General features: G+C 40.8%; 1 protein-coding gene across 3 annotated transcripts in view; it reads left to right on the top strand.

The window, feature by feature from the left end:
* The window catches only part of asic2 (acid-sensing (proton-gated) ion channel 2), a 393,767-nt gene that overhangs the window by 329,519 nt on the left and 36,310 nt on the right, over nt 1-27,938 (top strand). For all 3 annotated transcript variants that reach the window (XM_037791129.1, XM_037791131.1, XM_037791130.1), the window contains one exon: nt 27,740-27,890. In XM_037791129.1, coding sequence (XP_037647057.1) covers nt 27,740-27,890 — 151 coding nt within the window. The remainder of the gene's footprint in view (nt 1-27,739; nt 27,891-27,938) is intronic.

The following is a 27,938-nucleotide window of genomic DNA, read 5'->3' as shown; positions in this document are numbered from 1 at the left end:
TGTTTAGATTTCATTTTTAAAGCTGTCTTTGTCACGTACTGGGAGGAGAAAGGTGACCGTGCCGAAGTGATGCCAGATTTTAATTTTTGGGAAAATGAAATGCCTCAGTGAGTTGGGACTGAACGCTCCTCTCTGCTCTGCAGCCACACTCTGATTGGTGAATCTCTTCACCGCTTCACAGCGTTATCACTCTCATCGGGTAGGAAAATATTTGCCTGCTGTGTTGAAATTAGCTGTCACATTACACCACCTAGTATTGGATTCACCACCTGTTGCTTGTTTCATTTCATCGAATATTTCCTGGCATGAGAGAGACATGTCTACCACACACTTTTACTGTCACTAAGTGTCTGTAAAAGTGATATAAACATCCAATATGTTTTAAGGTATGTGCTGCTGTAGTTTCTTTTCCACATAGCAATATGTTCTTTAGTGTTCAGTTTTTATACAAACACATCTCTAATGCATCTGGGCTGAGTGCACTCTGCTAATATTAGAGATATGCAGGATGAGATTAAAGGTTAATTCATATAGCAAAACTGAATTTAATGATACATTAACATTATCTTAAAATGAGGCTGATCTAAAATGTTTACTAAAAATGGGCAGAGGTCAATTTACAAATTATGTTTATATAAGTAGATAAAATAATAATAAATCCCCATTGCATAGTCACGTCTTTTACTTATTGGCTTTAATTTAATTTCTGTCTATTCATTAGGCTGCACTCAGCACAGGTTTTATAGATAGAGAGAGAGAGAGATAAGATATAGTTTTAATGACCCCTTAGGGAAATTTGTTCTGGACTCCGTCCTGTAGTTCCACAGAAGATAAAATCATACCTGCTATGGTAAATTATCCCAATAACACAAAGCTTCATAACAACACATGGCTTCATAACAACACATAGCTTCATAACAACACAAAGCTTCATAACAACACAACGCGTCATAACAACACATGGCTTCATAACAACACATAGCTTCATAACAACACAAAGCTTCATAACAACACAACGCGTCATAACAACACATGGCTTCATAACAACACATAGCTTCATAACAACACATGGCTTCATAAAAACACAAAGCTTCATAACAACACATAGCTTCATAAAAACACAAAGCTTCATAACAACACATAGCTTCATAAAAACACAAAGCTTCATAACAACACATAGCTTCATAACAACACATAGATTCATAAAAACACAAAGCTTCATAACAACACATAGCTTCATAACAACACAAAGCTTCATAACAACACATAGCTTCATTAAAACAGATAGTTTCGTAAAAACACAAAGCTTCATAACAACACATGGCTTCATAACAACACAAAGCTTCATAACAACACAAAGCTTCATAAGAACAAATGGCTTCATAATAACACATAGCTTCATAACAACACATAGCTTCATAACAACACAAAGCTTCATAACAACAAATGGCTTCATAACAACACATGGCTTCATAACAACACAAAGCTTCATAACAACACAAAGCTTCATAAGAACAAATGGCTTCATAATAACACATAGCTTCATAACAACACATAGCTTCATAACAACACAAAGCTTCATAACAACACAAAGCTTCATAACAACAAATGGCTTCATAACAACACATAGCTTCATAACAACACATAGCTTCATAAAAACACATAGCTTCATAAAAACACAAAGCTTCATAACAACACATAGCTTCATAACAGCACCAAGCTTCATAACAACACATCGCTTCATAACAACACATAGCTTCATAACAACACAAAGCTTCATAACAACAATTGGCTTCATAACAACACGAAACTTCATAAAAACACAAAGTTTCATAAAAACACAAGGCTTCATAACAACACAAAGCTTCATAAAAACACAAAGCTTCATAACAACAATTGGCTTCATAACAACACGAAACTTCATAAAAACACAACAGATAGCTTCATAAAAACACAAAGCTTCATAACATCACATAGCTTCATAACAACAGATAGCTTCATAAAAACACAAAGCTTCATAAAAACACAAAGCTTCATAACAACACATGGCTTTGAACAAAATACAATTCATACAACACAAAGGCTGCGGTCTTTTTTGCTTAAGAAGGGTTCCTGGCGGAGTGAAATGACCCGTAAGTATCTCAGTAGCAGCCATGATAAGAGCTGTTTGAATCCTCTAAAAGCTAAGGAAAGGTGCTTCCTTTCTTATCTCCTTTAGCATAGGACACACTGGACCATCCTTTACAAAAGGAAACGGTCAATAAACAAATAATCAACATAAATAAACATTACATGTCTGAAAAGGAGTAGGAAGAAGTACAGCCTACACACGGTCCTACCCCTTCTCTAAAACTCAAACAATTAACTCAATATTTATCACATATTGACCGGTTGCCGACGTTTAAGGTAGGATATTCCTTTATAATATGTTGATGTAAAGTGTTCCAGCAGCAGAAGGACCTGCTGTATCTCTTTTTCACACACCGCGGGTGAAGCAGCTTGTCACTGAAAGACGTATTTAACAACGCACGAGGCGAAGATGCGCCTTTTGTAGTTAATCTTCAGAACATTGTAATTTCACCACTGCAGATCCGCGTCACCAACATCCGCCGCCGTTGCATCATAATTATGGAGCCTAGTGAAAGTGCAGCCGGTTTCTCTTAATACCACGGTTGTCTTTTCCTAAGTCCTCATGAATTCTCCTTCACATCTTCGACCTTGATGGAAAACGTCATGAGGACAAGGAAAAGTAGTTCGGAAAAGACAGTAGGACGTCATTTTTGAGTAGCCTCACGCATATACATTTCCTGTTTTGACCTTTAACACACATAAAAACAATACGTGTAGGACATGCAGCGGCGTATGTAACAGAATCTGACTGATCGCATTTGCGGTAATAATTGAATCATGGGAATGGTGTGCGCTTATTAATGTGCAGTGATTGATTTAGCACTAGTGGCATCATGTATTGCAGTAGTGTGAAAAGTGTGAATGGTAGCCTTCTATAATGCTGACTTTCAATGTCTTCTCAAGGATGAATGAATGAGAATGAGAAATATGGAAATCAGATATTGGAAAACTGTGTATGTCTTATGGGATTTGACAGGGTGGAAATGCAAAATGCCTCCATATGTGAGATGGAAAATGATGGAAATCAGTTATTGTGATTCATAACGAGGCATGTAGAACATTAAAGTGTGCTTTGTGTCGTTGTGTGGATTGTAACTTCGGGGACCGGAGGGAGGGTTAGCACCTGCTTGTTAGATCTGTGTCCCGTTAAGGCCGAACATCCGAGCAGGCTTAAGAGTTCCCTTTCACCACTCTCAGAGGCTGAAAGCAGGCTCTTAGTGCGGTTCCCCACGGAGATAACTGGACGAACTCCCCAATGGGTTACAAGCAAAGGAAGTGAGAAGTGGATCAGTGGTTCTTATCACTTCAGGATTTCACTTCGGCGCGACTTCCCGCAGGTCTGAATTAGAAAAAGATGGAACATTTAGTGGTGAGTGCTTTGTTAAAACTCCATCAGAGGAGAGCCTCTGAAAAGGTTGTGAAGAGGCTTTCAATGTACCTCCCATGCTGATGGGACTTTCCGGCTCTCTTGCTCAGGCTGAAATGCCTAATCAAGCACTTCCCTTTTTGGGCAATTACAGTGTGAGAGTGACTGAGAGCTGAAAAATGACGACACAGAAGGAGGCAAATCCTGCTACGTGACCTTTTCTTTATTAATGAAGATCCACCCAGGAGGCTGGAGGTGCTGCTGGCGATGTACAAGGTGTTCTCAAGGAGATCCTATACATTATTAATACTCGCTGTAATATTAATTATGTTTCCTATATCCAGGAACACCTGTTGTTTACAAACTATTGAACATTAAATCATTTAGTTGAATGACTGTGTATGTTAAAAAAAAAAAAAAAAAAAGATTCAGAAAAAACGTTTATAGTGATCACGGTTACAGTGATCAGCCGCTTATATGGATCAAAACGTTTGGGACAGAATCATTCCTATACAAACGTTGTTTAAATAATCCACTTATAGTAATCAAGTAGTCCGCTTACACTGTTCATTTTGGGTCTTTTCATACATCACAACATATGGAAAAAACATTTTTAAACTACGTTAGACTGACGTTAATTGAATTATTGTTTTGTTTTTTACTTTACTCCCTTGGTACTTTGCCTCGCGCACCGTCTGCTTTCCGGCTGGATACCTGAGGCTGATTCTGCGGGCACATTAATATCATGACAGGAAAATTAATGAAAAACGAATGAGCACGGACAAAGCACATGTTGTGGAAGCCACCCTCGTCAAGTGGATTGATAATGCCTGAACGAGCAACAAGGAGGTCCGGCAAAGGTTCATCTGCATGCACGCTCGCGCTTTTTTGGCAGCGAGCCAGTAAATGGCGAAGTTGTCAAGAGAGAAATGTAATAAATATACAAATGTCAATTAAATGGTAATCTGCGTGAGAAATGATGCACAACAGCAAAAATAATCATCCGCATAGTGATCAATTTGACCTGGAAAGACGTGATCACCATAAGCGGTTTCCACTGTATTGTCTTTTTATTCCACGCATTCTTCTTCCCTCTTACGACCTGGCGCCTACATTGCCCACAATTTAACTCGACCACGGCTAGTTCAGTCGAGGCTTTGTGTGTTATGCTAATGGTGGCTAATGTAGCCTCAAGCTGCTATCCTGAAGCGGCGTTGAGAAGCAGGCTACAGAGGTCTGGTGAGCTCACTTCTTTCTAACTCCCAGCCCCCGTCGCACCAAATGGCGTATGAATGACACGGTAATTTGTAAATCATTTTGTGTGTCATAACAACGCCTTTGTTGCTTTTGGCATGTCATGTGTACACTAATAAGTAATTAAGTTGTTTAAGTACTTAATTTACTTAGTTTAAAAAAGTTATTTTAGGCCCAACCTTGATGTTTTTACTAAACCTAACTAAGTGGTTTTGTTGCCTAAACATAATGGTGACCATTTCATAGTATACGCAAAAAGCCATTTCAAAACATTAAGGCTGGCGGGCTGATAAATGACATTAAAATAAAATGCATTAAAAAAAGGCTTTTTATACAACTTTTTACACATATGCAGTAATACTCCCCAAGACCTGTAAACAGACTTTGATGTGTAAAATTGGTGGAGTTCCCCTTTTAAAAATGACTAAATATACATATTTGTGTTGCATTATTGTTGTTATTGCAAAGTTTGCACTGACCAAAGGTGCTCCTACTTGTTAGACATTTAATTTGGAGGAGTTTGGAGGAGCACAGCAAACAAGCTTAACTTTAATATGTGAACACCTTGTTAGCTTAATCAATTTACAAAACAGTTTGATTCCATTATTATTATTATTATTATTATGATTATTATTATTCTACGTAGGCTCTGGTCTCATTATCCTCCCTTTTCTCAAAAGTTCAAATGAGGTATTCACAGATTGTTTTTTCCCCTCTAAATTTAATCAGAAACTCAATTTGCATTGTGGTAAACAGAACAGTGGTCATTTACTGTAATTGGAAACTGACTAATGTTTATTTCTGACCTACAACACCCACCCTTGTTTTCTTTCTCATACAATCAGGTAATTGGCGTAAGTTATGAGCCAGCATCTAAGAGATAAAATGATTAATGAAATGGACTGCTGTTTATGTGTGTGTGTGTGTGGGGGTGTGTGTGTGTGTGTGTGTCCAGGTTTGCTCCTTAAATGAGGATCATTTTAATGAGTAATGAAAATACTGTGAGACAGGCAGCGAGAAATGAATTGAAAAAAAAACAGCGACAGCACGCAAATACAAAAAGAGAGAGAATATAATGAGTTGACATTTTCTCTCCAACCTGCACCAGACAGTTTGAACACTGAATCCACTTACACAATAATTTGTTCAGTGATGATATAAACTTTTTTAAGTGTATTTATTACAAATGAGCGGCTGCTCTGTGAACCAATATCTTGTTTTTTGCAGTTTCAGTTAGGTGCCTCGGACGCTTGTTTACCATTTGTATTCTCAGACAACACGCACTCTGACTAGACTTGTTGCATCCAACGCTCGCAGACACACAATACTAAATATTCATGCAGCACATTCATCCCACACAGCTGCATGCACCCCTTTAAATTTCACTCTTAATGTAAGCAGGCAACCACAGTGGTGCTGCGCAACAGACAGTCTCTGTGTTGGTGGTGGGAAGCTCATTAATCATTCTCTTTTCCAATGAAGATCATTATTCATCACACCGAGGCGTTGCCCTGCCCACATGCATGAGACAACAATATATATGTCAATATCAGCCAGGAGCTGTCGGGTTATTTATTTATTTATTGTTATTATTCCCCCACCTATGGGAATGCATCAATATTATTTGCTGCGGGCAACCATTTGTCTTGCTTTGCTTGAGCTTTGCGGAGGCATAATGAATGTTGGTGTGAGGAGTCCCACTGGCTCACCTGCTGATGATGATAAAGGCTCAGTGGAGGGCAGATATGTTCATTGTTACCCCATACTGATGACAAATTGTGCATTGGCAAACTCATGATCCATATCAAAAATCTCTGCTCTGCCCTATGAAATGTAACCCCGGGGTGTCCATATTTACTCATGATATACCATTTTATAATGTTGCTGCTGTAGATAGCAAGAGGACTAATGGTTCGCCTGGAGTTTCAACAAATGTAATGGGATTTCTATATTGACTTGATGTCTTTTCTCATAAGGTTTTATCTTTTGTTGATACCATACTGTGGTTTTGTATATGCAATGTTGTGATTTCCCCCTTTAAGTAGATTCATTATCTTACCTTTACAATTAAAATAAGATAAGATAAGATAAGCCTTTATTGATCCCAGGGGGGGAAATATGGGTGTTGCAGCAGCACAATGACGCAAGAGAAGCAGTACAGATAAAGTAAGAGATAAATAAATAAGAAGTAAAATTGAAATACAAATGATTAAAATGCAAGAGCAAGTCAGAATTACAGGGCAAGCAACACACATACAGACTAACTACAAACTAATGGTGTGTTACGTCTCTAAGAAAACCGACATTATGTTATGAGTACAGTAGTGTAGTATGATAAGATATAATGTACTGTAGTATTGTATTTATAGGCAAGCTTAAGAATAGAATAGAATATAGAATAGAAAGCTTTTTTGTCATTGTATTAAATACAACGAGATTCACAGTTGCCACTTCTGGTCAGAGTAATGTGATACAAACTAAGTAGTTGGTCCTAGCTTTCTGATTATTTTTGACAGTTCTCTGCAAATATTTCATGTGGGGTTCCGCAGGGTTCGGTTTTAGGGCCAGTTCTCCTCTGTCTTTACATCTCCTTTCGGAAAGAATCATCAAAAAACTCATAATATTTCTTTTCACTATTATGCAGATGATACTCCGATTTACCTCTCTCTCAATTCTCAAAATCAGTCCAATGTAACTCGATAACAAAACTGTCTTCAAGACATTAAAGACTCGTTGGCTCATTATTTCCTTCAGATAAATGAGTACAAGACAGAAATCCTACTCTTTGCCAACCCCACACCATACTACTGTTACTGCCCAGAACCTCAATTACCTTTCCACCTACACTAGACCACATGCAAAGAACCTGGGTGAGATATTTCAAGTCCAGTTTCTTCCAACTCTGAAACATCTTCAAAATTAGGCATTTCCTATCACCCTCTGATCTAGAAAGAATCATCCATGCACAATATCATCCATGTTGGACTGCTGTGACCCCCTCTAGGCATTTCTAAGGCTTCCATTTCCTGTTCACAACCTGCTGCCCGGTTATTAACAAGCTCCAGGAAACAAGACCACATCACACCTATCCTGGCATCCTTACACTGGCTCCTGGTTCATTTCAGGATAACCTTCAAAATCCTTCTAATTATCTACAAATCTCTCCAAACAGTTATTAGTTGCAGCCCAAACTGTAAATATAGTTATTTAGCAATATGTACTAGTAATAGGAATATCGGCTCATCCACATTCAATGGCATCATATAGAATGAAAAACCCTCTTGGCTCAATAATTCAGCAGATGCAGACAGACCTCACATTCATCATTTCACACATTTTCACTGTCGCAGCTTATTTACAGTTTTACACTGCCAATGCAGGTCAATGTACAGTACAGCATCAGCATCTATTCAGCATGTCTGCTGGGAAGGCTCCAAGCACAACCGACAAATACAGACAAGACACAAATAATCTATTCTCTTTAAAACAGAGTAAAAAAAAGTGAAAGCCTTGGCTACCAGAAAGCTCTAAGCCTGGGTTTTTAGGAAGTAAACTTGTTCTCTTAGGCTCATAAAGCATTCAAAAAACACGTTTTCCCTTTTTCAGAATATGTCAGCAGACTGCTTCAGTTAGTTAATCAGAGCTTAATTATAGCATGTAATATAAAACCCAGTTACCGAGTCATAGGAACAGGGCGGGTGTAGATGGTAATGTCGATGGAAAGGAGGAATCTGTGGAACAGATGGACGTGTACGTGAACAGATGGACTTGCTCTCCACCTCTGAGCACTCACATGTCTTTTGGGCAGCAGCCTTATGACTTTGTGCTTTCTGCATGGAGTCAGCCATCAACTCAAGTTCAGCCATCGGGAGAGAAAAGAGCAGAATCAATATTGCGTGTGTGTGTGTAGTTGAGATATAACGCGAGATTTCATTCAAATTCAGTGTTTGTCCTTGAATTCAGTGAGGTAATGTACCGTGGTGACTGCTTCATTTAGTGAAGGTGATGTACTGAAGGTGACAGACTGTGATTCTCTCCATTTCCACCTTTTTCATCCTATTTTTGGAGGTGAAACGTCTGTTTCTGGCTCCCTCACTTTTGGAAAGGCCAGCAGCCTGTGATTGAAGGCTTGACATTTGTCAGTTTCCTCTGTGTAGGAGGTGGAAGCCAAGGGAGTACTTGCCCTGTTGTTGACATTTTCTGGGACTGATAGGATTTTTCTTTTTTCTCATAAAACAGGGAATGCAAGAGCTTGTCCTTTTCTGTCCAACAGCTGATAATGTCAGGGGAGAGGCTTGGATATATTGATGTATTCCTGATGTAACTACATGACAGACCAGTGTTACCAAAGGCTCTAAAGACCAAACCTTGTTTCAGGGAGAGGCTGTGAAGTCGAGGCCGGCAGAAGAACATAGACATCATAATCTATGTGGTTTTAACCATTGTTTGAACTTATTTTGTAGCCATTATTGTTCTAGCAGAGCCTAATAAATCACACTGGAGTGGACTGAACCAATAGTTTTCATACTTGCGTGAACAGATTGGGCCAGATGTAGCTGCTCACGAAGCAGTGGTTAATTATCTCTCTGGATATCTCCCTCAGTATTTATTTCCTCACACGGTGGAATTCAGTCTGGTTCAAATTAAGTTTGGTTTGTAAGAACCATGATTTTAAACCTCGGTGTAGCTACTCTTTAAAGACAGATACAGTGTTCCACACAACTAATCCTAATTCCTTGAGAGAAACCTGAAAAACAAGAACAGTATACAGAACTGCAACAAACATGGCTTCCATAATCTATATATTTCACATAAGTAACAAGGTATTTGTCTAGGTAAAGAAACCTCTAAATATGCTTCATCTTACCATGCCAACATGTCCTCGTACAACATGATATCTTATGAAGAGTTATTCCTCATTTTGTCCTGACAAAGAGTCAGTATGTGCTGAGTTGCGATGAGAACGGGTTGCCATAACACAGACTGGAAGCGCTATAGAGACGTTAGACAGGGTGCGGTAGCCGTGAAGTGCCGATCCAGGGAGGGAATTGTTGTTTTTCTGGAGCTTTGACACACCTCGGCTCTTGGAAATAGGAGAATAGCGTATCATGGTGTTGAATTGGGTCATGATAACACTGGTGTGTGGGCTTACATAGAAAACAATCGGTGTCGGTATGTGTTGCCTTGTTTGCTAACTGTACGCTGGTGAACTTAACCTCACTGCCAACTGGCTAACAAGGAGGCGATATCAGGCTGAATAATGTCTGAGTACGTGAAAAAGCACTTTTCTCTAACCCAGAACAAGATCAATCTTAGTCTAGTCCTTAAATGCCTTTGAAACCATTTCCCCTCTCTGTCAATAAACACTCATACACATAAAGCACACAGACAAGAGTTCCTGCACACAAATATGCTTTTAACAACGCTACACGAGATGACTGGTAAGCTGTGTTGTGTTTTTTAGGGAATTTGAGGCTCTTATTGCCAATACAAGTGTGTTTACTTCTCTTTGGCTGGATCTTCTACACAGAAAACACACACACACACTCGTACACACAGCACGTCGAGACTACTGGTGATAATTTAATCAGATTTTACATCACTGTGTCCCTCCACCCACTCTCTCTGTCCCCCCGTATGAAAATGACAAACTAAGGGAAATGTCTTTTCATACATTTGGCATATCTGTTCCCAGCGATTCCCAGCGTTACTGTTCATCTATTTCCCATCACTTTATCCAATTTCATGCAGCTGAATGAGACAATGTAGACATTATCCGATTTTTTTTTTTTTTTTTTCTGCTCCGTCCATGAATTCACGAGGAGCCAGGGCTTCCATCGTGAGAACTCCCGTGTGATGGATCGTAATAGAGGGAGACAACGCACAGTTTTGACATATTGGAAATGCAAGATCAGCTGTATTCATTGCTGCAGATGGCTCCCCAATTACATTTAGCTGCCCGTGTCACTTGTCATCTCACTGCTGCTGTAATATTATCTGTACAGCAGCAGGGACCCATTGCCATTATTATTATTCCTTTTTCACTTCTATGCAAATCTTCTGCTCCTCCTGCACCACCCTGCCTGCCCTTGACAATATGGGCTGGTTTATGCTCCACACATGCAGATCCCCACTTTTATGAGTGCAGGGATTAGTAAGAGCGCCAACCTCATAGACAGAGACATAGCTTCAGAGTGTCCTTTCCCTTTGATCTTCTATATGAATATCAAACAGTTCTCTGTGACAGTGAAAGCAGGAAATGACTTGTGATTATCCAGGGTTTACGCTGCACACTGCAGCCTTGCTCTAAAATGAAACTCCACCTAAAATCTGTTTTTTGAGTATGAAACATAGCTCCGCAGTAGAAAACAGAGGCTGTGGTCAGCTTTAAGAGGCCAGTAAACTCTGTTTAAAGTGATTGTTGGATGGCTGAATAGCTTCGGACACCCCCCCTTCCTCTTACCTTTCCAACGTCAGACTTTCCGAAACCATAGATCCAACATCCACACCCACTTCTCGGCGGCTTTTCACTCCGCTTCGAGTGTGGCCGTTTGGAACAACTATAAACACTTTCGATTTCTGACGTAGTCGGACAACGCATCTTACGGGCTAGTTCCCATCTAGCATAACCAATCCGTTCTCACGGGAAGGCGTATAAATACCACATTACACAGACATTCCGCGTGTCATAAGTACTAATTTTAGTGTTTTCACACCATTTGTACGCCGCTTTTTGCCACACAAACGTCCGCAGTTAGGTTCATGCAAGAACACCACTTACTTAGGGGTAAGGAAAAACATCATAGTTTGGCATAAAATAAGTAAGTAAATCAAGTAAAACACGTATGAAACAATGTAACACAACTACAGAAAACACATCACAAACGTCAATAAAAAACACGTGACAATCGTCACTAACGTAACTTACGAAACAAAACACCGGTCAACAACAGTCTCGAGTACCGGTCTTCTGGTTAAAAGACCAATGTTTGTTGGGCCCATCCACCTCCCCAACCGCCCACCAAAAGGGGTCTTTCTTTCACGTCACTGAATCTTACCGTTGCATTTATACAAAGATGTGTTTACATTGCAGTTAGTACAGGATACATGGCGTACAAAAGACACGTGGAAATCAAGTAAGGTGTACTTATTGCACGCTAAACGCCTTGCGCATTATCATGGCATTTATACGCGTTTTTGTGCAAACGGGCTGGCATTTCCCAGACCCTTAACCTGATAATCAGACTGATTTCATGTTAGCCCGCCTACAAAGCTTAAGGGTTAATGGGGGAGGTGATTCAGAGGACTGGAACCAGGCTGGAAAAGTTTTAAAAAACAAGCAGCATTGATGCATAGAACTTCTCAAACCATTCCTGCATCATAAACCACTTCTTCACTGTCCGTCAGTATGTTACAAACAGTAAAAGGATGTCACAGAAACATGGGTAAACACACTTTGTTCTGACTCAGTCCTCTGGTGAATCTCAGTAGCAGGAACGTGTAGTGTAATACCACTTAGAGTTTCATCATAAAGGAGCATCCAGCTCTTGGATACGTTGTTTCTAGGGATGGCTGTGAGTTGAAGTAGAGTGCACGTTGTCTGAGTTGAGTGGTTCATCTTCAAGAGCGGGACACAAGAGATTCAGAGTTTTAGAGTCAGGTCATGTGCTTTCAGAGCAAGTATGGCACCACTACTCAGTAGTGTGGGTCTGTATATTTGGTGTGCTCATTTCTAGAGGCATGTAGTTGAAAGTCAGGATGTGCTGCTGTGGCAAAAATCTTCTATTTGTATTTATCACAAAATAAACCCCAAGTTGTTATGAACTCTGCGGTACAAGAGGTACTATTTCTGATGGGGGAGTAATACCTTCCAGCCTTTATGTGATAGTCCCGGAGTCACATTTTTATCATGTTGGATCTGACAGAAAACAACCTCATTATTGGAGCCTTATCGTAAGCATCCCTCTTGGCTCCAGCCAGCTTTATATTTATGTTAATTCACATGCTGATTAAGTGTCTTTGGGGAAACGCCCAATTGCTTGATTGCTAACTTGTAAATAGATGGTGTTGGCATGCAGTTCATTATTATTTTTGCTAATGTAGTGGTAATTATAGTTTCACACAATAGCAGGCATTAAACAGTATCTCCAGTAAACAGAGGAATCCTCCCACTACTGGTGCCAGGATAAACCCACTACTTCACATGTTTTGTCCTCCTCTTCCTGTTTATTATTATTACTGAAACAAAAAGGCCAAAAATCACCAAAGAGGTAAAGTTGAAAACTGGTGTTTTCCAGCTTAAGCTGTTTTGTTATTTCCGTGTATTCTTTTGTTGACTAGCAATAAACAAAAGCTAAACACATAGTTGCTGATATACACGCTCTTGCCTTCTCTCTTTTGATTACTGTCATACAAAATCTTTTAAATTGAAGCTCCAAAATCATTAGCAATCTCGGTGATCAGTGGTTATTTCATTTCTGCCTGTATTATTTCATGGACCAGTGGCTCTGCTACACAGCAGATATGTAAGCATGGCTGCAACGTACTGCCAGGTCAGTATATTGCAGTGCGTTATTATCCCAGGGTTATTCTTCCTCATTTTCAAGGGAACCAAGCCAAAATCCATAATTCATGAGGTGGACTCACCTACACGAGGAGGAAACCAATGGATGCTGGAAGAGTTACTTCCTCACCAAATCCTTTTTTTATCCTTATTTGGCCCATAGTTATTGTATTTTTTTATTTCCAATAAGAAATACCGCCTTGTCAAGATAAGAGAGGCTTTTTATAGAAAAGCTTGACTCTTTTTCACAGTTCTATACAATTGTGCGTGCGTGTGTCTGCTGTATCTCTGTTCCACCATGAATAAGATAGGAGGAAAGTATTTTTTCTTGAGGGAGTTATGGTTTTTCACCTGAATTTTTGGAAATAGAAATAAGCGAATAAACCAATGCATGATTCAAGTTCAAATTTATGGATGGACATTACTACTGCAAAGGGTTATTGCTGTCATGGACAGACTTATTGATTTTGGGGTAAACCCAGGTGTGGGGCCTTCCCCTGTGCTGGTTTCCCTTTTACAAACATTCAAGGACGCATGGAGCCAGGAGCTCGAATGCATATATTGAGTATATGTATATGTTGGGGCTGTCAAAATTAACGCGATAATAACTCGCTCAGTTTTAAAGCTATAGTGAAGATACTGGCATCATATTAAACTAGAAAACCTGAAGAATCAGTTAGTACCAACCATGTCATACTAGCTTGCCGGGAAGGAGGCTAAATAACGCTCCAAACCTAAGCTACATTTTGGTGAGGAAAAAATGTCATGGCCATTTACAAAGGGGTCTCTTGACCTCTGATCTCAAGATATGTAAATGAAAATGGGTTTTATTGGTACCCACGAGTCTCCCCTTTACAGACATGCCCACTTTATGATAATCACATGCCTTTTTCGGGCAAGTCATAGTCAATTGACAGCCCTAGTATATGTTTATATACAGGCAACTAAAACATTGGATACGAAGTCACCAAAGTTATTACAGTCCATCCTGAGGGAGACATGATTGTCTGTACCAAAGTTGATGGCAATCCATCCAATAGTTGTCAAGAAATTGCACTCAAAAACCTTAACTGTCAACCTGCTAGTGGTGCTAGAGAAACAGTCAGAGGATCATCAACATTCATAGGATTTATTCTCTGGGGACCATGAATGCCTTTTATCAAATTTCATTGCAATCCATCCAATAGTTTTAGAGGTTTTTACAGTCTGGACCAATGTGGTGGACCGACGCCACGCTGCTAACATACTAAAAAACTTTTGACTGGATACAAACTCCAAAGTCACTCTAGACTTCCCACATTGGCCCTGAACGTTGTCACTGGACACGTAAAGGGTGTGTCAATAAAACAATGTGTTTAACAAGCCGCTGTTGTTAGCACATTGGATGAGTTAATGGGTATTTTCTTTTCGATCTTTTTGTCTCCATTGGGAAACTCAACTGCAAGCAACATTGGACTTTAAGGGATAATGAGGCTTTGCCGTTAGTATCGATCATATCCGGGTGTCAGGAAGCTCCGTCGTGTTGCCAGGTCTTATATATCAATAGTGTTTGTTGAAGAGCTGATGTGAAGAAAAGTCGCACAAACCAGGAGAGCCTCTATTCTGAGATGACGGTTCTCGAAATGAAAATGTCAGAAGGTCTCTGGCCTCTTCAAGAAGGCCTATTGGAAAAGAAGGTCACGGCTGACAATGACTGTAATCTTGGCAGTGCATTAGACACATCTTAGCAGCCTCACAGCGCTGACATCCTCTCCACATACATGTGACGCAGACATGTCATCCAGTCAGCTGAGTTGGTTTCCTGTTGGTGATTATGAGCTGCCACGAGTCCCGTACCCCTGGCCCATTACTCAGCTTTGCATCAGCTCCGGCAGAGACAGCCAGACTGTGACAGGTGAGATAGAGCCCCACCGGCCATCAGCGAGAGGTGACTTATTAAAAATAATGACTGGGTGTGTGTGATGTGATTGATGAGTCCGGGCTGACAGCTGGTAGTCTGTAGCTATATCCGGACGCTTTTTGCACACTGACTGGCGGCAGAAAGAGAAAGCTAGAGAGAGAGATGTCATTTTAATATTTAAATTATTTTCCTGCACCTGCAAGAAGAAAATGTAGTTGAAGGGAAAAAGAGCAATACAATTATTATTCAGGGAGTACAAGATGTTCCATCCAAGGTAACTTCTCTCTTATTTGATGTCTTTCTGAGGCACCGTCTGCACCTGAGTACCTTTAGGAGTAATAAGAAGAGGAATATAGTGGCACACAGTACTAGGAAAGATATATTTGAATACACCTTTTTTCTGTTTTCAATAGAGACATACTGCCTTAAGGGCTTAGTGAGCAAACCTTTAACATCTGTTGCAGAATACTGAATAGAGAGGAGATTGACACCTTTTTTTTCAAAACCAAAGGGAAGATTTTGAAGTTAGAGGTGATGATTAATGGTGAAAAGGGTGGATGGCATAGTTCCAAATCAGCGGCGACAGAATGAGTTTTTAAGTGGGGGGGGGCAGCTTTGGATGACGTAATACAGTGTTTCCCATAGGATTTTGAAAGACTGTGGTGTTCTGCTCCCCCTGAATATAATTTTGAACATGTTAAAGTTAAATGCATCAATCTGGAGCACTTTGAGAGCAAAATTACGAGGCTAGATCTATGAAGAACTAGTAAACAATTTAATCATATAGGTTGTATAGTTATGAATGCTGATGGCAAAAAGTCACACAGCATAAGTATGGTAAAACGAGACGGGATGTCGACATCGCCGCTGACCCCTCGCACTGAGGACAGCCGTCCCGGTTGACAGTAGCGCCGGGAATCCCGTCCCCACAGGAAGAGAGAGGGCGCACTGCGCAGCGAGAACTCAACGGCCCTCGGCAGCGGCGAGGTCTCACAGTCTCTCACGGTCTCTCACGGTCTCTCACGGTCGGGCCTTTCCAAGCAGACATCAGTCGCGGCGAGGGCGAAACAACAACGAAACAGTAGCATGGTGGATGTCAGATCATTTTGATTTCATTTGAATTAGGCTACACAATGGTTGATTAGATAGATAGATAGTAACTCTATCGATCCCGAGGGAAATTCAGGTTTCCAGCATCTCAGTTCCATAGTGCAAAACATATTAATGAAAAGGCACAAGTAAGAAGAAAATATACCAGATATAAAATACCAGGAGATGAAGAAAAATGATTACAGTGCAGTTATGATTGGATAAAGATCCACAGCAAACTCTGCTCTGCCGATTACAAAATGTGGATACATATATTATTCAGTGCTTTTTATTCGCCATCAACCTCGCGTTTACACATGTAGTGTCGAAAAAAAATAGACTTGAAGCGTAAATAAACGTTTCAGTTCAGGTTGCGGTTTCGTGAGACACAGCTGAGACGGAGCCGTGCAGGCGGCTGCCGCACAGATTAAACTGAGAGCGTAAAAAACACTTCTGACACCCTCCAGTCTTGACATGCACGGGCCGGATGGGAATTGAATTTTTTGCTTTTACCGTGTTGCAATATTATAGGGGCATTTGCGGGGATACAGTGATTCACAACCTTAAAATGAAAGTGGGACAGGGCCTCCCTACTTCCGGCGCCCATGTTCCAAAACAACAAATCAAAAGATTTGCAATTTTGGCTCATTTCGATGTGGTACGACTGAATGTTTTAACTCCGCTGCTGCTCTCCTGGCACGTCCTCTGCATGTTTATCAGTGGCTAATAACAAGGGATGCTGGTAAATCAGACAGCAGATCAGAATGGAAGACATTCATCCAGAATCTAGAAGCAGCATCGATCAGGTCCTCCCAGCAGAGGTGAGAGGCCTCTTTGTCTCTGCGACAACCCCTCGGTGTGAACTCCATCCAGCCAACACACGATCCACACAGAAGACAATAATCTGGTCAACCAAAGGGATTTCATTCACTTATTTTCACTCAAGAGGGGTGTTTGTCTTTTGATTTCCAATTAGTTTCTCTATTTCCCTCCTCTCATTCTTTATCTCTCTCGCTCTCCTTGTAGTTTTTATGCTCATCTTTTTCGCCCTCCCTTTTTCCCCTCCTCTCAGAGAGCATAAATATCACGCTGGCAGCAACGACTGCAATCTTTTTTGTCCTATCTCAACCCTGCCCCACTTATGTACCGTCCTGTAAAATAAAATATTATTGACTGGCATGGTAAACGTGCATTAGGGGTGTAATGAGAAATACGTTCCATAAAACTCCCAACACGTCACATAAATGGCAGAATTTGTTCAATGTGACATGAACTATGTTTGGGATGTGAGGGTGTTTTTCAAGCAGCACGGGAAGCTACTTTGGCATGCAGGTAGTGGAGTGGCGTGCATAAAGCCATAATGATGAGTGGGGCAGTTGTATATGTGTGTGTGTGTGTGCTTAAACCCCTCCTTTCCTATAGTCTGTGCCAACCTTGTCGCTAACGCAGCAGCCCTCTGCATTATTTATCCCCACAGCAGTACAACCACTTCTCGGCAGCGGAAAGTGCACACCTTGCAACTCAAAGATCTTTTTCATAAACTTTACTCCTCTGTTCTTCTCACAGTGAGCCTTGAGGATATAAAGGCCTCCGTTTCTCTCCTAACCCTCAAGCTCCCTCTCTGCTTTTGTTTTTTATCATAAAACGCCTGCTAAATTCTCCCATAATGGATATTGATTTGTCAAACAATAACAGCAGATCACAATAGACAGCTCATGCGAGAGAGCGGTGTAACCTTGAAACTTGGAGGCGCTTCGTGAGAACTGAGAAAACTGCTTGGTTGACTGTAATGTTTAACATTTCAATTTACTCCTCAGCGCTGTTCGCTTTATGTCCCGCCTGCCAGCAAAGCAAATGGGATGAGGAAGTATCTTATTACCTGCTTATATTCTGTAGTGGGAAAAATACAAGATGGGTGTCATCAGGCAAAAATGGATTTGTATATCAGTGCCTCTTCTTGTGGCTTTGTGTAGAGGAATGTCTGTGTTTTGTAATGGTGCATGAGCAGCACAACTGACAGAAAGTAATAGCAAAGTCAGCATGCAGTACTTGATGAACGAGCTCCTCGGGAAGCTACATCCAAACTCAAACAGGCCGTAATATTACAAATGCAAAGTACTCGTCATCTGGTCTATCTCTTTATCGATTTTTAACAGAACACGGCCTGCCTGCATCACCGAATCAGCTCCAATAATGAAAAAGATGTTGCCGGCGTGGCAGATATGGCAGAGCTCTTTCTTGTGAGGCTTTGCTGCTTTGTCAGTAACATTTAAAGTAGGATTTTAAATATGGTGGTTCACTTCAGGGTATTTCGGTGGCCTGGACGCTACATGGACAGAAGGAGATAAAGAAGGGGCCAGTGGGAATGGGAGCATAAAATAAAGAAAAGATAGCATCCCCTCTCTGGAGCAATAAGCTGCCAGTGTTCCTGGCTCCACGTCAGCAAACCATTTGCAAAGCAGTGATAAGAAATAGGATTATATGCAAAGAAAGCAAGATGAATTCAGAACGGTAGAAATCTGTGAAGAGCTTACTTCACTCAAGGTCAGCTATATAGAGATACAGCGATTTAAACTATTGCACTTCATGAGTTCAATGTTTGCGCACATGTTTTCTTTGCATTACCCAGGGGCATGTTTCAGGGTCTGATTTGTGGGTGGTTGTTGCGAACAACTGACCTTTCATCATGACAGGAATAAACGCTAATGGCCATGTCAATTTTGACTTCTACTCTGTGGGAGGCACTACACGGTGAACAGACGAGGTCATGGCATGTTTGCAGCTCCGCTCTTCCAGACATTCACGCTCGCAGCTGTGAATACTAATGAGAGGTGTTATGTTGGTCAAAAGGCGTTTTAATTGGCAGCAGGGCTGCATGTGCCCTCGCTTTCTACTTGGCTCTCAGACCTCTGGCTTGGATAGGAGGGAAACTAATGTGATCTCTTGGCAGCAACTGAGTTTGACTCTGACATTTTAGACAGAACCCTGACTCAATTACAAATGTTCGAAACTTAACAACAAGAACAGACAGGAGCAGCACAAAGTAGTCCTAACTTGAATTAAAACTTCTTGTTGTTTTAACATAAGTAACATAGTTTCTTGTTTTCTTCTTTTGGCCATTTGGTGGCGGAAAAACTAAACTGTTAACACGACATTGATAAGTCGTCACATTTTGTGCTAGCGTGTAAGCAAGCAGTTGCCTATTTACTAGAGCTGTCAAAGTTAATGCGATAATAATGCCTTAATGCAGATTCATTTTAAAGCCACTAATTTATTTATTAATGCAGTCGATCTCTCGGAGGTTGAACACAGATTATGATAATCACATGCAGTTTGGGGCAAGTCATAGTCAAGTCAGCACACTGACACACTGACAGCTGTTGTTGCCTGTTGGGCTTCAGTTTGCCATGTTGTGATTTGAGCATATTATTTTATGCTAAATGCAGTACCTGTGAGGGTTTCTGGACAATATTTATCATTGTTTTGTGTTGTTAATTGATTTTCAATTATAAATATTTACATACATTTGCATGAGGCAAGCATATTTGCCCACTCCCATGTTGATAAGAGTATTAAATACTTGACAAATCACCCTTTAAGATACATTTTGAACAGATAAAAAATGTGCAATTAATCACGATTAACTTTGGACCATTGTGATTAATCGCGATAAAATATTTCAATCTATTGACAGCCCTACTATTTACACATCCAGCAGACATGGAGCAACATTAGCTCTCATCTGGAGTTGTGTTTCTTGCCACCTGATGTATGTTAGTCCATCAGTCACTCTCTTTTAACCTCTGTTTTTGTCTCCATCAGCTTCTGAGGGAAATATCTGTCTCTTTAAGCTGCTAAATGCTTTACTATGTTCACCAGCATAGTCGCTAACTTAGTCTGTTTTCCATGCAGGAAACGTACAGCATGTTTTTTTAGAGCTCTTTTGCAGAAAACATCTGCTTGCTGCTCAGAGCCAGCCCTGACCAATTTGGTGCCCTAGGCAAGATTTTAGCTGGTGCCCCTTGCATCACAGCCAATTCCACCACCAACCATTGTGTTCATACACTCACACAGAAACTGCATAGCTTAGATGTTAGATGCATAGATGTTGTAGGTTATTCCCCAAACACCTGCATAGTTTTTCCAACTTTTTAAGGTGGGAGTAACGTTAAGTGACGTTAACTCGAGCTATTTATTAGCTATTAGGGTGATGCGCTGTAGTGTCTAGAAGGGAACCGGCAAGTTGGGGAAATTTTCGCGAGATGGTCAAGGTTAGGCATTGATCTTAAATAGCTACGGTTAGGATAGGTTGCCGGGTAGCAAATCTGAAGAGAGTTTTTGCAAGTCTCTGCAGATCTCCGATCAGATTTTGCAATTTGCTAGACACGACTGTGCTGGGTTGATGCTGCAGGCAACCCAGAAAATAGAGCCTAGTTAATAGGCTACATAAACTCGGCTTTGCTGCTGCAGCTGCTGGAAACAAGGTTGCTTATAGCAGTAAAAGTAAATCAAAACAGTGAAGTTGCAAAAACCTAAATAATGAGCTGAAAGATGCTCAGAAAAACTGCAGAGTTGGGTGATAATTGGTTTTGGGTTTACCACTACAAGCGAGACCTTTGACATTGTGCTTCATAATGTGAGCTGCTGTTTACATAAGAATACTGATTAGTTAGCTTTAACAAAAGAAGAGATTACACCTCATATTAGAGGAGGTTATGTAGACACCGAATGGAAAGCATAATTGGCTCACCGGCATTGATCGAGAGCCATCGCAGCGCAGGTCATCATGGCCTTGTTTATTACAGGCAACTTTTTCCTCTATTGACAGAAATGACAACTGGGACAAACATCCCAACGCTAGACTGATATTATCTATTCGCCGTTTCACCGGTGCAATTTACTTCCAAGATGAGAATTGATAAGTCGTTTTTTACCATTACACATTTTTCGGGCAGTAGCAGTGCTTCCTGAGCTTTTCTGCATTTCTGGACAGGTTTTGAGAACTCATTACCTTCTCCCATCTGACAGCTCTACCTGAGGCGGCAGATCACGAGGGAAGTGAGACGGGAAGGGGCGCAGAGACAGGGTCAGCGGCAAGGATTTGCAATATAACAGAGCCCTACTGTCAAGGTTTTGTTAGTGTCTTTGTCATCCAGTGGCTGAAGAGGAGCCTTTGTGTCTGGCTGAGGGTCTAATGGGATGTTGACCCGGCCCCGTCCTGTCCGTCAAACATCATCAGTCTTGACAAAAGGAGTGAACGACAGGAGAGCAGTGTCCCCCTGAAAGCAATTCTTCCGTATATAAGAGAGAGGCAGGGGTGAGAGAGATGTTGACAGTAGACACTTGGGAGCCAATGGCTTAAAAAAGAAAAAAGCGGAAGAATATTAAAACCAATCTGTGCTTTCATCACACACACACACACACACACACATATATAGATATAACGGAACAGCAAATGACTGCTGGGTAATTACACTTAATGCTACAGCGTTCGACCAATTGGCCAGCGAGGGTTAAAAGGAACACTTACGCAATCTCTGGTGCGTTTGGGCAGCTGCATTAATGAAGTTCATCTGGGGCAGCGCATACTTAAAATAGCATACAGAAGCCGCCTGGTTGAAAGCATTTTATCATTTAACATAACAGCGTGGTACGGAAACTTGAGTGCAAAGAGCAGAAAAACAAGCTCTCCGAGATTGTTAGTATTGCAGGGGAGGTGATTGGCAAGTCAAAGAAACAACTGCAATATGTTTGACAATGTTGTGCACAGTTGCTAGACATAAAGCTACAGATACCTCACATCCACTTACACTCGCTGCTCCCGTATGGCTGTCGATTTAGGATCCCAAGAAGTATTTTATTTCCTATGTCATACAGGCATTGAACACAGAATGACTGCATCAGGGAACTCTTTCTCTAATATGCTACCAGCCCATTTACACTATAGTATATTGTATATGTGTATGTTTTTAAAGGACCGATGTGGAATTCAATATTCATTACTATGTTTTCATTATTGTATAATCACCTGAAACTAAGAATCGCTGTGTTTAAATTAGCTTAGAATGAGCCCTTCATATCTATATAGGTAGCGGGTCCTCTTCACAGAGTCCACCATGTTGCTCAGGCAACAACAGCTGTCAGTGTGCTGACTTGACTATGACTTGCCTAAAACTGCATGTGATTATCATAAAGTGGGCATGTCTGTGAAGGGTAGAATTGTGGGTACCCACAGAACCCATTTTCAGGTCAAGGGACCCATTTGAAAACACCAAATTTAGCGTAAGTTTGTAGCGTTATTTAGGCTCCTTCGCAACAAGCTAGTATGAAATGGTTGGTACCAAAGGATTCCTTAGGTTTTCTTAAGTTTGCCAGTATCTTCACTCTAGCTTTAAAATTGAGCCCACTACAACTTAAAAATCGCAAGTTGAGTTAATGCGTTAAAGAAATTAGTGGCGTTAAAACGCGTTATCATGTTGACTTTGACGTCCCTAGTTTATTTTAACCCAAACCATAATCTTTTCCTAAACCTAACCAAGTAGGTTTGTTGCCTAAACCTAAGGAGATTTCTGCCCAAAAGGGATTTCTGGCAAACTTCTGTCATGTGCACTTCGGTTGCTCCAAAAGTAGTGTTATTATGGTAAGGATGGCCTCTGAGCGAGGCAAACGGCGTTACCACGACTGATCTGCAACCACACGACTAGATGCGACTAAATCCTACACACTGACCCTTTAAAGGTGTGTTGTGTTATGTATATATGTATCTTTGCTGTACTTGAAAGGAGCTAAAGACAAATTCCCACTGAGGTGGACAATAAAGTCAATCTAATCTATTCTAATCTAATGTAATGAGCAAATGTTTTCATTAAGGATAAGTCAAGGTTTATGTGGTGCATGTCAACACTGTTTCTAATGAGGCGTCAGTAAAGTCATGGTTACATTGCTAGGCCTCAGCAGACATGAGGAATGTTGGACCGCCACCCTGTAGGACCTCTGTGGTGTCTCTCCTCTCTGCACTGAGAATCATGGGAATATAAAAAATAAAAAACCCGCCACATCTTGTACCTGCAAACGAGGAGCGATGGTGTCATGAATATTTATCCGCTGTCCTCCTCACTACGCTCCGGCAGCTCCCAGTGTGTCATTTATTTTGTGCAGGTGCATATCTGTCAGGAGCATCTCTGTTTTGCAGAGGTGAATGAACCTGTAATGTGGTACTTCATATTCTTCCGATCCGCACCACCTCTGTGGCAGTATGGCATTAGATAGTCGATCAATCATGCCAGTAAACCATCCATGAGAAGGCCAGTGTCAATAAAGGAGGAGGAGCATGAAATGAAAAATTCATCTTAAAAAACACTCCTGCAAACAACTATTTGGCAGTGCACTTTGCCTTCCATTTTGTTGTCTATTTCAGCAGTATAAAACATCCGTGGTAAATATCAGGTCTGATTCAGCCCCTCTGAATAGAAGAAATGTTTCTTTCTTGGCTCCGATTTTTGAACTAATCCTGAACAATCAAGGGAGAAGATTTAGAGCAGGAGAAGCAGAGATTAACAATAATCTCCACTAACAGTAGCCTTGATGGACCACCTTGATCTTTATTAACACATAATTATAATATCACAGTCAATATTTCTCCCTATGTCTACATAGAAGACAAACAGCTAAATCTACCGCTGTGTTAAAATTCATGTGGGATGAAAGGTAGAGATGGGAAATATTGCCATGTTCACAACTGGAGAGCGTTCTCGTCACTGGTCAACAGGACGGTAGTATGATGGTAGAGTCATGTGAGAATATAGCTGAATGTATAGCCTAACTATATCCATTTGAATTTAATTATCTTAATTAAAGTGGCATTAGGCAGAATGTTTTTGGCATCATTGGGCAAAAATCCCATAATAACCTTTCAGCATATTGTAATTCAAGTGTTCTGTGAGAAAACTAGACTTCTGCACCTCCTCATGGCTCTGTTTTCAGACGGAGGCAGCTGTCAATCACTCGCAAACGCCGATCAAACGGTCAAAGTAGGCAGCGCTGATTACCTGTCTCATGCACGACTGTCAGGATATAGTGACCTATAAAATTAACCTTTTTAATCACATTTTCTCCATTTCTACCCACTGCAGCTTTAACAGACCTTGGTTGCTTGATTCTTTGGAGGTTGTTGAAAGTCATTCTGGGAAATGGAGGAAATCCACTGACTGTATCTGGCTCTGCCTTTGCATTACAGTTGATATTAATAAGGTTTCTCTTTGTCTCGATGATGTCCAAATTCTGATCTGATCTCGTTATGAAAATGAGGTGGTTGGAGCTGGCTTACTTTTTAACAAACACTGAATCGATGTGGGATACTCTTGAGGGGTTGCTGTGACGTGCAAGGCAAGGGACACACGGTACAGAGAGATTGCCAAACACTACTCTTCGGGAGCCTTGCCAACTTGGCTAACGTTGCTGCTTTTCCAGTCCTGTAAGAAGCTTGGATAATCTTGTAGTGCTGCTGTATGGACTTCATTGCAGGAGAAGGGCTCGTCTGCAGCTTTTTGTTGGACAGCTTGAGATGGACACTGCTTCCCAACCCTGAGACAGTGATCATACACTCAGGACATACAGTGCGTCATAGATTGTGATCTATAAGTCACATGAGAACAGCACATTGATGTTTAAATTAAAATGTTGCTGACAGGGATCCAGAGGGCATCTCTTGGTCTATTAAACTCTTCCCATCAGTCACTTCCTCTCAATCAGTCATTGCAAAGATTGAAGTGGATGGCTGTCATGGTGATTACTATTCATGAGTGGAGACCACACAACCACCGTCTCATTTACATGTTTGCAAATCGTTCTCCACATATAGCATCTCTAATAGGAGTGTGTTATTGTCTGGTTAACGCACACACACACACACACACACACACACACACACACAACATGGAGAGTTTCTGTAATATTTGCCCCGGTTGACGCAGGGACCGGTAATGGCAGGGTGCTTGCTTTCTGCTTTTAAGCAATTAAATGTTAAAGTGCCTCTGTTTTTTTGGCTTGCTGCTTGTTGCTGTGGTTTTGCCACAGCTTTGCGAGCCGTGCACAATTCAAAAGCTGAAGGCTCCTGCAGAAAGAAAGGTAGATAATGTGAGAACGAAAGAGAGTGCCTCTCCGGCAGCCTGCATTTATTGCCAGACCTGTCCTTCACAGAGACACTTCACAATAACACCTGTTGCTGCCAGGGCTGTGTGTGTTTGTGTTTGTGTGTGTGTGTGTACAGCGTGAAATCATTGAATACATCGACTATTATTCTGAAATTAAAAAAAAAAATCACTGCCAATGTGATCACACATAAATTACTTTAACCCTTTGATCTACATAGATGCAATTCAGTACACTGCAACAGCATTTTATGTTAAATACGCCTACTTTTAATTTTACTTTTAATTCTCAGGAAAGAAAACTAAATAATTTTCCCCTCTGGCATAAACTAATATTCATCAGTTTTCATTAATTCAGTTATTATTTGCCCCTGCTTGAGTATTTCTTTCTTGTAGTACTCTCCATCTCTCACTCACTGAAGACCCTTTCAGACACAATGCAATAGCTCTGATACCCGTTTTTTCCACTGACTTGCATAGCACAAGTCAGTGGAAAAAACATGACAGGCACGACAGCTTTGCCGCGATGTGTGGCGAGCGCAGCTCAAACCGCGCCGAGGAGTCGCATGCAGCTCTCCTCAGCCAGGAAAAGACATTTGGTGTAGCTCTATTGCCGTCCGGGTGGAAGCTGTAGGGCTTATACACGCTGTACAGTGCCAGAAACATGTTGAGATAGCAAAAGGAAAAAAAGGTGTGAAAAATTCATAAACTGGGAGAAATGCGAGAGAACTGTGACCTCGGGAGGAAACCGGGAGAAGGCAAATGAAAAACCAGGGAAAAGCAGGAGGGTTGCCAAGTATGGTCACTGTTCACCAGGTGAGGCCATGACAGATTTCCTCCTGCGATGTAAAACATTCAGTGAAATAAGGAAAATTTACTTTGACAAGTTCAACTCTGAGATGTAAAATTTCAAAGGTCTTAATGACCTCTAAAACTTAAAAACACTCCTAGGAGTATTTTCAATCATAGGGTCTATTTTCAATCATAGGGTCTTCATTCGGCCTGAATGAAATGATTGGATGAGCTTGTAACTGTCCTGTGACAGCCGCAGATAACAGATTTTTTTTTCCCTTTTTTGTCATAGCATTTTGATTTATTAATTGTTGTTGGGATATAATGAGAATTTCAACAATTATAACAAAAAAAATGTTTTTGAAGACAATTACCAACTCTATCTTTAATGTTGCGTTAATGTTGTGTTAATATTCATATCACTGTTATTATATACTTTTGTATTTTGATGCTTTTGGCAACATTGTTCTTGAAACGTTCATGCCATTAAAGCCCCTTTGAATTTGAGAGTTACACACACAGCTATTCTCGTGGGAGACAACAACAGAAGGTTTTTGAGAAGCTTTCAGAAAGTTCATATTATTCTCGACGGCAGAACTACTTGGCCTAAATTATACACTGATACTGAGAACGACCGCGCCGGCCAGATAATGAAAGAATAAGTAACTAATTGAAAGTTAGGGTAACAAGATGAGTTTTGAGTTTGGATTTAACGGCCTCGTCAGAATCAGACTGTCTGATAATTGTTCCAGAGGAATGGGGCCCGATAGTAAAAAGCCCTTTGGCCTGTTGGCTCATTTTAAACTCTGGGGGCAGACAGGAGAGTCCTGATTGGAGTATAAGGTTTAAGGAGATCAGAGATGCAGGAAGGGGCGTGTCCATTTACAATTTTGTTAGTCATCAGCGACACCTTTAAGTTTTATCCGACATGGATAAGGAGCCAATGAAGGAAAGCTAAAACTGACCAACTATCCATTCATATACACACATTTGTGATATTTCTTAGAATATGTAGACCTTCACCTTTTTTTACGACATGTAGAGTACCATTCAAATGCAAAATGATGGTATTTTTATGTAGCTTGACAGAAAATAACAGTGCATGGCATAGCTAAGACATGTAGCGTCAAGGCTTGTAAATAAAAGGAGTGGAAATGGAGTAAAACTGCCAAGTTAGAAGGGATAAATACAAAAGAAGGAAACACAGATGGGTAATGTTTGTTGTTGGAGTGATATTTAGTTTGAAGCCGTAACATAAAACTCTTTAAACCGGATAGTGCGAGAAAACATATTGCAGCTCATCATCATGCTAGTACATTTGGTTCTAAATTGATGCGCTTGGCTAAGAAAATGCATCCTGCATGGTAGTAAACTGGCTCCATCGATGTATAATTAGCAAGTATATCTACTGCAATGCTATTTTTGCAGTGCGTCTGTGTATGAGGGTTAATGAGTCATCACTTATCAGTCCTCTCTCTCTTTGTGTCTCCTCTCAGGTGTTCACCAGGTATGGGAAGTGCTACATGTTCAACGCTGCAGAGGAGGGGAAGACGCTCCGCACCACCATGAAGGGTGGGACGGGAAACGGTTTGGAGATCATGCTGGACATTCAGCAGGACGAGTACCTACCGGTGTGGGGGGACACAGGTAGGCATGATCGCCTTGCTCACCTGTCCTGCTTAATTTGAACAGATC

Source organism: Sebastes umbrosus, chromosome 14, assembly GCF_015220745.1.
Source record: "Sebastes umbrosus isolate fSebUmb1 chromosome 14, fSebUmb1.pri, whole genome shotgun sequence".
NCBI classification, from domain to species: domain Eukaryota; kingdom Metazoa; phylum Chordata; class Actinopteri; order Perciformes; family Sebastidae; genus Sebastes; species Sebastes umbrosus.
This window is presented reverse-complemented; position numbering and strand designations above follow the sequence as displayed.